Source organism: Amblyomma maculatum, chromosome 10 (assembly GCF_055883805.1).
Source record: "Amblyomma maculatum isolate TAMU_Amacu chromosome 10, ASM5588380v1, whole genome shotgun sequence".
In the NCBI taxonomy this organism is placed as follows: domain Eukaryota; kingdom Metazoa; phylum Arthropoda; class Arachnida; order Ixodida; family Ixodidae; genus Amblyomma; species Amblyomma maculatum.
Window position 1 is genome coordinate 168,882,610 of NC_139353.1, and position 13,094 is coordinate 168,895,703.

The 13,094-nt window shown below is 50.1% G+C and overlaps 1 protein-coding gene across 5 annotated transcripts in view; it reads right to left on the reverse strand.

Moving 5' to 3' along the window:
- The window catches only part of LOC146177893 (uncharacterized), a 206,803-nt gene that overhangs the window by 107,414 nt on the left and 86,295 nt on the right, over positions 1 to 13,094 (reverse strand). For all 5 annotated transcript variants that reach the window (XM_084580636.1, XM_084580635.1, XM_084580634.1 and 2 more), the window contains exon 8: positions 5,905 to 6,393. In XM_084580636.1, the coding sequence (XP_084436762.1) occupies positions 5,905 to 6,393 (489 nt within the window). The remainder of the gene's footprint in view (positions 1 to 5,904; positions 6,394 to 13,094) is intronic.

The window sequence follows — 13,094 nt, forward strand, 5'->3', positions numbered from 1 at the left end:
AAAAACAGCAAAGAGCGATTGACGGTGCTCCTTTGCTGCAACATGGATGGTTCCGTAATAAGCAAATATCGGAACCCGCAGTGCTTGAAGAACACTCGCCTGCTGCCATGTCACTACAGAAGTAACAGTCGCGCGTGGATGACGTGTTCGTTGTTCGAAGAATTTCTTCGCTACTTCGACAACAAGATGGGATCCCAGTGCAGGAGTGTTCTCCTTTTTCTAGACAATTGTGCTGCCCACCCAAGAGATCCGCAGTTTCTTCGGAACGTCAAGCTTGTGTTCTTCCCACCGAACACTACAAGCCATCTGCAGCCGCTAGATGCCGGCATCATAAAGAACCTGAAGCATTCCTACCGGAAGTGTGTTGTGAAGCGCTGTCTTGCGCGTATTGATCATGGACAGCAGCCTACGACCATTTCGGTGCTTGACGCTATGCACTATGTCGCTTCAGCGTGGGCTGCAGTGGCCGCATCAACTGCACACCACTGCTTCGCGCAGTGTGGCTTTCGCACTGACGGCAAAGGAGAATTTCCTGGCACAGATGCTGGGGAGTTGGAAGCAGCCTCTTGCGATCAAGAGCTCACTGAGGCGATGGATGCGCTGGGTGCCACGGGACTCACATACGATGACTATGTCATAGTGGATGCTGCCATCGTGACATCGGATTGCCAGAGTATCGGTGATATTGTTGCGAGCTCGGTCGCGAGTGAAGCCGCAGATTCTGATGATGAGCTCGAGCCACACGATTCCGAGCATTTGTCGGATCCGAGCTTTGGAGAAGCGGTCGCGGCTCTGGACCTCCTCTGTAGGTATGTCGCACCTCAAAGCGACGCGGACAGCAATGCGGCTTTCCAGGCTATTGAGAAGCGCCTGGTGTTTTCTAGCGAGCAAAAGAAACGTCACTTTGCGGAAATAAATTGTTTGTAAGTGAAAGCTGCACAGTTCTCGTTCCTTTTCGGGGCCTTCCTCACTGTTGCGTTTTCCCGGCTGTTACGTTTTTTGTTTTCTCGGACCAGTGAAAAACGTATGAACGGGGTTCTACTGTAATATGGGTCGCATGAATCCAGGCCTGTAGAATTTGCGGAATGTATTGGCATTGCGAAATTCATTGAGGTAATTTATGGATATGTGTCATGGGGCAAGACTAGGGCATTTTTTTTATTTTCTTGCTTTCCAAGTTCCACTGTAACAGATGCTAGGACACTGCAGGTGTCGATGCAGTAGTCGTCGTCGGCACGCCTAGCCAGGAGGATGGCCTTCACTTCTGTGCACTGAACGCGCGTTGTATCTCGAGGCATCGTGAGCGACCACGCAACGTTTAACACGTTGCTCGAAACTGTTCAGAGGGCACGACTAGAGATCTTAAATCCGGCGATCGCAGAAATGGCAAAGGCGAAGAAGTACAAAGATAGCCAACAACGGCAGCAAAGAGCCAGAGCAGGCGATGCGGGGAGGTAGCCGGCGCAGACCGACGTGTCAGTGGGTACATTCGATTATCAATCCCGGACTGTCCAGGACTGCTTGCCGACAGCTGTTTGTGTTCGTTTTTCCTCGGGCAGCCCAGAAGCCCTGCCCACAAGTAAAGCTCCTGAGTCGGCGGCCATATTCAGTTAGACTCCAAGTGCATTCTGGGTACTTTTCGTGATCCTGCAGACGATATTGCGCGCTAAATAATGATATAAGCTCCAGCTTCACATCTTCGCTTTGAAGCGTCCAGAGCCCCAGAACACTGATTTTTGTTCGCGCTGTGAAGTTCTTCTCAACGCACAGGTCTGAAAGCGTCGCAAGCAAAACGCCGAGTACTAAAGCAGCTAATGCTAATTGTAAATGTCGTTTCAAATGCAATAAGCTGGGAGGAACTTCGCTAATGTATGGCAAACCATTGCAAAAATCACCATCTTTATAGTGTTACACAGAAGATAAACGTGTGTGCGACGTTACTGGCGTTACTGCGAAAGAACCGAGTCCTGTGACATGATCGTCCGCTGAAAGCAAACGCTGGAAGGAGTTTGCAAGGTCATGTGACCATAACGCTGCGTCAGCAAGTAATCAGAGACTGGAAAATCTAATGTACTGTGGGGATACACGTATATCGCACTGTCCTTTCTAACCAGCCCGTTACACCTAGTGGCACGGGCAGAGGCATATTATTTTCTGGTTTTTTTTTTGGTAGCCTCACCATAATATACCGTAAAAACCCGCGTATAATACGAGTTTTTTTTCCAACTTTCAGCGTTCCAAATTTCCGCCTCGTATTATTTGCGGATCCCAACCAAAATGTCAAAGTTTTGCGAGAAGTTTTGGTTTCGTTGTTGCCGCGTGGCTACGGCTTGGCTTTGTTATCGATGTGCGGCTACGGCTTGGCTTCGTTGCCCTAACGTGGCCGCACCCCGCAGTGGCCACGACGTCGAGGTGTCGTCTCTTTGTTGTTGAGTCGTCGAGTGCGCACAGCATCAGCGCATGTGCTCTCGTGCAAACCACGGTTCGCGAAAAAGTGCACGCTTTTTTCTTTAAGTGAACGAGCAGGATGCCAGGGTCTCGGAAACAGTACTCGGCTGCTTTTAAGAGAAAGGTGATTTTAGTTGCTGAAAACATCGGCAACAGTGCGGCCGGGAGGCAGTTTGGCGTCACCGAGGGAAGCATTCGCGGATGGCGACGACAGAAAGAAGCCCTTTTCGCGTGCAAGGGAATGCGAAGAAGCTTTCGCGGGCCAAAGAATGGCGCATTCCCGGAAATTGAACTCGCTCTGACGGAGTTCGTACGAGAACAGCGAGCATCGCATCTAGCTGTGAGCGTAGAGCTTATGCAAGCAAAAGCTAGGGAGCTTGCAAGGGAAAAGGGAATTCCGAGCTCCGCCTTCAAAGCAAGCAAGCACTGGATACATCGCTATATGTGCCGTGCTGGATTCTCGCTACGCCGGCGAACCTCGATTTCACAAAAGCTGCCCGAATCCTTCGAAGAGCTGCTGGTGGCTTTTCAGCGCCACGTGATTTCTTTGCGAAAGACCAAAAACTTTCAGCTGGGGCAAATAGGCAATGCTGACCAGACGCCGGTTTACCTGGACATGCCATCGCCCCTCACCGTCCATGAGAAAGGCTCTAAACAAGTTTGTATCCGGTCTACTGGAAACGAGAAGACGCGGGTTACAGTCATGCTATCGTGCACGGCAGACGGCCGCAAGCTCCCGCCCTATGTCATCTTCAAGCGCAAGACAATGCCGAAAGGTGAGGAGCTGCCGAAGAATGTCATCGTGAGATGCCACGAAAAAGGTTGGATGAACGAGGATCTTGTCCTCGACTGGGTGAAGTCAGTGTGGTGCAAACGGCCCGGTGCACTGTTGTCCTTTCCATCCATCCTCGTGCTGGACGCGTTTCGTTGCCATTTGGCCGACTCGGTGAAAAGGCTGCTAAGCGACTGCCGCACAGAACTTGTTGTGATTCCGGGTGGGATGACCTCACAACTTCAGCCTCTCGACGTTTGTGTCAACAAACCCTTCAAGGACGCAGTCAAGCGATGCTACGCGGAATGGATGCGGTCAGGTGAGCCTGCAGTGACGCCGGCCGGGCGGCTGAAGCGAGCATCGCCAGCCACGCTGTGCAAATGGATTGTGGACGCGTGGGCAAGCATCCCAGAGGAGCTTGTGCGCCGTTCGTTTAAGAAGTGCGGCATCTCAAACGCCCTCGATGGCACAGAAGATGAGTACCTGTGGGATGATTTGTCCGACAAAGAAATTTCCGAGGAAAGCGCTGCTGAAGATGAAAGTGATTGGAGTGTGAGGTCCGATTTCAATAAATGTCTTGTTTTTTCTCTCTCGTATTATATGCGGTAAAAACTTTTTTTTTTCCATTTCGCGTCTCCAGAATTTCACCTCGTATTATATTCGGGTTCGTATTATACGCGGGTTTTTACGGTATGTCCTTTCTAACAAGCGACGAGCACGGCTGAGTCAAGAGACGACGGACGCTCGCCAGGAGAGGGTGGGAGAGAAGGCACTTAGCGTTTCCCTCACTGCCCATAAAATGCTGCGACACCACAGCATCGCGCTGGTAACCTAGGGAAGGGTAACATTCCAAACACGAGGAGGAACGACTTGCTTCTCGAGACCAGTTCTCTCGTCTGGTCTCGAGAAGCAACCGATTACTTCTCGGTATGAAATACCGAGAAGGATAAAACCGCGGTGCCCGGGAGAGGAAGGGCTTTTGCCTCGCTTGCACCCGGAGACCCTGGTCAGATCTTGACCTTCCCAACCAGCGGACGACTACGACAAACCGGTGAGCGCCCCCCGAACTCTTATGTTATCGGATAGAACATTCTTCCACAGTGTGTGTTGTTGCCTTGCGTTAGGGTTAATAAACTGTTACCTAGCATGCCCAGTTCGTTGCCTATTTCGTCCGGACCTGCCGTGGCTGCGACTTTGCGTCACGAGTTGGGGACACGTGTCGCGTACGAGTAACGCCTGTGTGCAGTTGGTACGAGAGCTCGCCTACCACGCCGGCTGTGCGTAGGTGTGATCCCATAAGTACCCAGTGAGCACTGCAGCCAATAGCAATCGCCCGATGCTCCGCGTTCTCGCGGAGCGTGCGCTTTGCCCAAACGCAGCCCTGAATTTGAGCGCGGGAAACTCGAAAGCCGCTGCCGCCGCAAGCCTCCCAATCGGAAGCAAGCCACGCCTATTCGAACCAATTTGATATGCTTCTGTAACTTGAGAACTAGCATGCACAATTCTATGAAACTTGGTGGTTTTTCATTTGTTAATGTCATGAGCCCGTCCTGAAAAACAAAAAGTTATTGTTCTCTCAACCTTTAAGAGAAGTTTTCTCAGAATCAATTTTTGCACGGTGTGGCTGCTAGGGCAAGTCATATCTCAAGAACCGCTTATTGGATTCTCATGAGTTTTTTTTTGTTACATACCTAAGTAAATTTCTGAAGGCAAGACAATTTGTTTTTTTCAAAATCTTTCATGTGTAATTAGGGGCAGTCAATTAAAATATTGTTAAGTCAGGTGTAAATTTTAACGCTAAATTTGGGGCTGTACTAAAATTTTTCAGAGAGGAAATTTGGAAAAAGGGAATTGCCTTGCCCTGGGGAAACTATCCAGGAATGACCATAACAAATTTCACACTGCTAGCACATTTTGCAAATTCTCCAGGCCTGCCCCTAGGGACCCATGTAAACTATCTTGATATACTCCTCTAATTTGAGAACCGATTACCCAACTCCATGAAACTTGGTAGTTCTTCAAATGTGTGTACTATGAGCATACCCTGAAAATTTCATTCAAATATCCCAAGAAATTAAAGGGCCAAGCATTCAGATGCGCAACTTTGGAATGCTATAACATGCGAAATGGGTGGTATTTTTCCACGAACATTTGCAGATAAACGTCTCAGGATATCAAAAATGAACGAATTTTAGACAGGTTTTAGTGTTCCACCTTAACACCATCCCTCAAAGGGGAAAGGTTTGATTTTTACTTATGAATTGCATCCAGATTTTGGACCTAGAACAACAGTTTGCCGGTGCCCACATTTGTTGACCGTACGACCCAAGGTCTAACAAAAGCCTTTTACCCTATAAAACTAGGTATCATGTTCACATGCAGCATCATCCAGTTTCCAAAGTCGGCCGACTACTGTCTGCTGGCTACCCGCATGTGACAGCATGCTTCCAAAGCTCACTGCAACTTCTCATGGCATATTTTCATTGCCGCCCCCCCCCCCCCCCCCCCTCCTTTGAACTGTAAGGTTATATTTGCATTAGATATCATGGGACCGCCGAAATTCAATCATTTTGAACTGTGTGAGTTTGAACGATTGAGGTTTTACTGTAGCTGGAAGCCTGTGCTCCGTCTTCTTGGTGCGGCTTAAATCTGTACATGAAATGACCATAGAAAAAGAGACCTACCTCACGGCTGTGGGTCTGGACGGCCTCGGACAGGCGGGCCCGCAGCTCCTCGGCCAGGTGGGCCTGCTCCTGGCAGCGCTGCTCCAGAGCATCCAGGCGGCGCTGGTGCTCCGCCCGCTCCGCCTCCAGCTCCAGCTGGTGCACCTTGCTCAGCTCCTTGACCTTGCCCTCGGAGGCATTGCGCTGGGCCGCCAGGCTCTGGGCTTCCTGGTCCAGCCGCTGACGCAGCTGGGCGCACACCGCCTCCAGGGCATCGGCCTGCTCCCGGGCCTGGGAGAGGCGGGCCTCGGCCTCCTGCCGCTCCCGGTCCAGAGCCTCCCGATGGGCTTGCTCCAGCTCCTCTTCCCGTGAGCGCACACGCTCGCAAACAGACGCCGAGGCCTGCTGCAGCTCCGCCTCCAGCTGGTGCACCCGCTGCTGCAGCAGCCGAGACTCATCGCGAAACCGCTGCAGCTGGGCCGCCTGCTCTTCACCGAGCTTCTGCTGGGCCTGCATATGGTTACATTTCAAAGTTAGTCTCATTGGTCAGGGCTCCTCCCAAAACCACCACCCATCCTCAATTCCGTTGCCCCACACAATCCGCCTTTTGCGCGAGTTTTCTGCGCATGCGCGAAGTCGTAGCGGCGACCGATGGAAACACATTGAGCGGCGTCGACGGCGTTTCTCGGCGCCGCCAGTGCACGGGGGCTGGCGGCACCGGGCGGCACGGTGGCCGTCACAGGCTTGGCAAAGCGATGCCAACCACATCTGCCGCGTACGGTTGCCACTCTCTAAGCGCGCCAAGATGCAAGACGCGGTTTTTCAGGTTTCCTTTGCAGAGCCGCGGCCAACAACGACGTGAAGCTACAATTAGGGCCACCAAGCGTCAAGATGTGAATGGCCGACCTTAGCTACCTACTGCGTACTTTCGACTGTGCGAAAAACACTTCGTTACAGGTATGTATGCATCTAAAGGAAATGTGCATAATGGAAAGTATCTACCGGAGTTTGCACCAAGCCTGTAACCCACCAGTGATAGCCGCAATGAGCATTTGTTCGGCGCGTTTGATGGCGATGTATTTTGTCGTTTGTTTTCTTTATGTGCGAAGGGGCCGGGTAGCGCAGATATCACAGGTGGCTGTGTGCGCTAGACCGTAATATTTAGCATGTTTTATCGCGACTGCCGCTTGACTAAAAAGAAAAGAAAAATTGGGCGTTTGTTGTGATGCACCGCCGTTAGCGAGCCGAGTGGTTGAGCTGGTCATGAGGCTCGCGAACGGCCGTGCATTAAAACGCCGTATTTTTTTTCTTGTTAGGCAGACACGATAAAACATGCTAAATATTACGGCCTAGCGCACAGAGCCGCCTGTGATATCTAAGCTACCTAGCCCTTTCGCACATAAAGAAAAGAAAGGACAAAATACATCGCCTCCAGGCCCCGGCGCAACTAAAGCAATCACGCACCGAAAAAATCCTCATTGCAGCTATCCCTGGTGCGCTACAGCCTGGGTGAAAATTCCAGTAGGTACTTTTCATCATGCATATTTCGTTTAGATGCATACATACCTGTAGTATCTGTGTTTTTGCCGCTCGGAGCATATGACGCACTTGACACTCTTGCACAACGCACAGTATTTTTTTTTAATTAAAGGCTCGCCTTCGTGCACGCCAAAGCATCCGGATTTTGTTCCTTTGGCGTACGCAATCAGATGCACTTAGTTAGGGAGCTTGATACTCGTCGTCTACGTCCAACCGTTTGCAACGGCAAGGAAACCGCCCGGCACAATAAATGAGTCTCCTGGAGGGTTCATGCTCGTTCACTTGCAGAGTGGATCGCTCTGGACGTAGAACAGGGTTGGTTCCTGACCGAGATGCGCATCCGATATGTAGGAGATTCACACGTGTCACCAAGTTGTTGATTCCGCAGAAATCGCGGCGGAGGCAGAAATGAACGTTGGAGATCCTTTCACAACAGAATGACCATTCCCTGCGCACCGAGAACCTTTCCACCACTGCGACCACATCCGTTCTGACTCCTGAGGCCAGAAACCGGCTACAGCTCTGAATCATCCATTGCCAGAAAAATGCAGCGCGTTTCCTGCAGGTGTGCATTCCGGCCGGGACAATGCCCTTTTCACAGGGTGTGCATACGTGCCTCTCTGCCGATCTTCGTGGATGAAATCCTATAGCTGCACGGTTGTAGATGACGCGAGGAGGAAGCGACGCCCATTGCGCCATGCCGGCGCCGCGGTGACCGCATTGTGCTCGGTAACTCAAGATATGCGCCGCTCAAAGTCACAGGAGACTATTCCACCTAGCTCTGCAGCATCAACAAACCCCTGGCTGCTTTGCCCTTTGAGATCCCTCTCTCTCTCTCTGCCCCCACGCTCTCCTGTCTGCCGAAAACCTGCACGCTGAGAGCGTCTCATTCTGTCACGTCGAACACAGCCCACGCTACACGCTCTTACAATACGAAGATAGTATATGCGTACGTGCGTTATGAGTGGATTGTGAAAACGCTCTACCTTCCCCCATACTGCGTGAACATGATATGCTGCAATCACTGTCACTACTTTCCGCTCCGAGGCCAAAAAAGGGGGGAAGCTTTCGCTTTCTACCAGCGTTGGCGTGGCCATTTCGTATGGTGGGCCTTCGCGTCGTCTGCTACACTGCCGCTCAATGTGTTTCCCGCCCGCTCCCGCATGATGGCGCCACATCCTCGCGCAAAAGGCGGATTGAAGAGTGAAGCAATGAATGCTTTGTCAGAAAAACATACTTCAATTATACCTTGAACCCACCAGCCTCAAGGCAAGGGGATGGTTTCATTTCTTTTCTAGAGTTTAACGTCCCCAAGTGACTCAGGCTTTTCAATCACCAGGGGTGGTCGTGCACAGATATCGCACAGCCCACAGGCCCCACCCCGTTTCACCTATATCGAAATGCAGCCGCCGGCAGTTGGCTTCAAACCAGGGTACTCCGGCACAGTAGTAAGAATCTTAACCATTGCGGGGCGGTTTGGCCGTGATGTCATGGCAATCATGAAAGGAGACCAAGCTGCCAGGCTAGTTGGTGTTGCATGATGTAGAGAAGTACGGACAAAAGACAAAAGAGCATGGGATGTTCACGGTTGCAGAGTTGGGTGAGATGGTAGTAATTCATTTTAGATAAAAAACAAGGGGTGAGTGTTTCCTGTTCCTTTGTCCTTCGTCCCTTACGCTATTACCAACTGTTTGTTACAGCTAACAAGTACAGTCTGACCTCAAAATAAAGAACCTCAAAGTACAACAAATTCACGATGTAATGCATTTTTATTTCCCAACTTGTGTCTATTGAAAACCACAGATTGAACATTTAATGCCGCACTTTCGATTTAATGAAGTCCTCTCGCATTCCATGCATCAACAGCCACCTTGACAATCAGATGAGAACTAAAACTTGGGCCAAGACAAGCCACATTTTGCAGTTGCCCTTTTACGTGCCAATTTAGATGGCAATAGCGAAACAAAATGTGCGATGTCAGTGCATGTTGAAGAACCCCAGGTGGTCGAAAATTCGGAGTCTTCCACTACGATGCCTCTCATAGTCTGAGTCGCTTTGGGAAGTTAAACCACACAAACCAAACCAAAATGATGATAGGGCCGCACCGCCACGCCATGTGATTTATGCATACAAAAACCATGGTGCGGAAGTTTCAGGATTCATCACGCCACATCACTAGCCAGCCGGAAATGCAAGGGCTAGCTGGAAATACCGCATTTACTCAGCACTTCTTTCAAGAAAAATATAAGTCACTTTGAAAGGAGGGTCTAATATATAAGAAAAAGTTGAGATTTTTCTTTTTTTTTTCGAAAGTCGTCCATCTTTCCACCCATCAAATCATCAAAGAAAGCAGCTGTAATCATGGCGTTGGCTTTTAGTATCGTCCGCTTCAAAAGGTGCTTGCTGCTATCACACATTCCAATGATTTTGTGGCAGCGGACGGCGCCCACCCCAATTGTGTGATAAAGCAAAACTACACAAATGACATACTACACCATACGTCATCAGTGGTATAGTATGTCGTACTTTGAAATTATTGATGACGTCATCAGTGGTTTAGTATGTCATGCCTTGAAACTAATGATGACGTAATCAGTGATGTAGTATGCTGCACCTTGAAATAAATGTCATCGGTGGTGCAGGATGTCGTACCTTGAAATTGATGATGTCATCAGTGGTGTAGTACCGTATTTACTCGCATAATCCTCGCACTTTTTTTCGCAGAAAATCGGTGCGAAGTTAGGGGGTGCGATAATTACGCGGGGAAAATTTTTGAACAATGGTTTGGAGTGCTGAAAGCAAATGTAAATAGGCTGTGAACCGGGGTTCTCAAGCCAGCTATTGTAAATTTAACCAAAACTTTAATTGCAAGCAGGACTTACGTTTGTAATAAAACCACAGAGACGACAAACACTAGCTGCAGAAACACTTTATTTGCGAAGGCTGGCCGCCCGCAACATCACCATCACTCAGAGTCCGCGGAGTCCACGTCGACATTGCCATCGCTATCGCTGGTCGCTGCTTCGTCGGCTTCCTCAGCTTCACCCTCTTCATCTTCGTCCCACACCAAGTGGTCTTCTGTCGCTTCCAGGGCGTTGGAAATGCCAGTTTTCTTGAAACTCCTCACGACCACATCAGCGCCAATCATGCTCCATGCATCTGCTACCCAGCTGCACAGCAGCTCCACAGATGAACCGCGTGGCCCACCCGTTACTTGCCCGGAAATCTTGCGCCGAGATGCCTTCTTTCCTTGCAATTACGCGCGCCTGGTTCCGCATCTATTGACACGGCGCAACCATCCGCCCGTAGAGCCTTAATGTAGTCCAGAAGTGCAGTTTCAACCCCAGGAAACTTTCCCGTCTTCGGACCACGGAAGGCACGCCGTCTTGCTGGTTGCCTTGAGCTTGTCGTGCTGCCGTCTCCAGTAGCGGACACAAAACTCGTTGACTCCGAAGTGTCTGCTGGCAGCGCGGTTGCCGTGCTCCAAAGCGTACTCGACAGCTTTTAGCTTAAAGGCAGCGGTGTAGCTTGCGTATCGCCCCATGGCGAAGCGGCACAGAGAGCACGGTGACAAAAGTAACACGCACTGAGCGAGGCCTACGAAAGTCTTCGCAAAATGGCAGAACTATGCGCGGAACTCTGGAGAACGTGCGGCGGTACCAGCGGAACAAAACTGACGAAACACCTTGACGTTTCCTTCTCGAGGCGCTCGGAGTGGTCGGAGCTGGTGATGATGATCGTCGGTTGGGTGGGGTAGCGCCTCCTGGTAGCGCACGCACCTAACGGGGCCAGCTAGTTTCAGTAGCACTTGAAAGATGGCGCTCGCTACGCGTAGTTGACTGCCGCGGTGCAACATGTCGACTCTCGCGGCAGTGATGTTGGGGATGCGATGATTATGCGAGGAAAAAAAAAAATTCCAATTTTCGATAGGCAATGTGGAAGGTGCGAGCATTATGCGAGTGCGAGCATTATGCGAGTAAATACGGTATGTCATACCTTGACTAGTCACTAACCTGTACCAATGACTTACTAGTCACTGACTAGTACTAATTACCGTATATTGCCACGTATAAGTCGACATTTTTTTATAAAATGTCCTTCCAAAGTTGGGGGGTCGACTTATAATCGAAGTCGACTAAAGTCTGCCTATATGCAGGGTCAGAAGTAAATTCGACCGATTTGTGGATAATATCACGACCCGTGCGTTTGTAATTCCATAATAGTTGTCAGACACAGTGCGAAAGTAGATCTGCTTAAAAAAACTTTAATTGAGATATGCACCAAAGGTTTGTTTTCATACGATGGCAACGTATCGACAAACTGTGGGAGTTTTACGAAAAAACAGCCAAAGCCGGGCGGGCTATTTGATACAAATGGGACAGCTACAAATCCAATCCAAAAATAGACTACACGTGACCAGTCACATGTGCTGAGAAGCATTTTCGCGTGTTGTGCATGGTTGTGCAACCGTGCAACGTTCAACGTTGTTGTGTGTGCGTTTCGCCATTTCTGCACGTCGCACCGCTACGTGACAGCTAACAGTGGTGTATGTGGTTTGTGTCGCTGCCCGATGGACGCCTTGCAAGATGCCGCTGCAACCTCTGCAACAGCGTGGCTTTCAAGCGGCAAGTCATCCTCTACGCCGAGTCTGAAAACAATGTCGCAGCGGGGCGGAAGTTTGATGTCTCAGAAAAGTGCGCGAGAGGCTGGAGAAAACAAAGAAGCAAGCTTTATGCTTGCGCTGCTACACGCCGTTCTTTTCGCTGGCCGAAGTTTGGACAATACCCTGTCGTTGAGGAGGCGGTTCGAGATTGGGTTCACGACCAGAGAGCTTCTTTGGGTGAAGTGGCGCATGGGTCAACGATGCCTACTATGGACTACCAACCGACATGGTCTCAGCGGCGTTTTCCACGTGCGGCATCTCGGCACTGCTTCCGACGACCAGCGGCAGAAGTGGCTCATAAGATGATGATCGCGACTGTGTCCTCACAAGCAACGACGGTCAGACATGTCTCGTGAACGAATAAATGTTTCTTTATGACTCTGCCTTCCGAAAAACTTTTTGGCCGAGCTAGAACCGCAGGGTGCGGCAGCGTCGACCTTAATTCGGAGTCTAAATTAACTTTTCTAACTTTTTTTGCCCAAAGGGGGTCGAGAGTTGGGGGGTCGACTTATAATCGGTAATATATGGTAGTCATGAGTAATGACAGAGATGACTGTGACTATGATGTAATTGTATAGTGATGTCACTGGCCCTGACGCCATGACAGGATGCAACGTCATTATGACGGATGATGTCACATCCGGCCATCAGGAAGTGACGTCATAATGTTACATCAGATCATGACGTCACGACTGGTGATGGTGTCACCAGGCAACTCACGCTTATTCGAAGCTAACCTCGCTGGGCGTTCGATCCTGGCGTCTATGCGGCACCTTTGGCGCTTCCTCGAACGCCATACCACAAAGCATATAGAAATAAACGCAGTACAGCAGGCATCAGCAGTGTTTCAAATCGGTTTACAGGAAAGAAAAGGCACAGTATGTCACAATGCTCTGCGGACACTTTAACCGAGCCATAAGGAAAAGGAGGAAGTGAAAAAAATTACGGGAGACTTTAGCGACTAAAGTAGTGAAAGGCGAAAGCCTGATTGCCGCATTCTGCTAGGCAA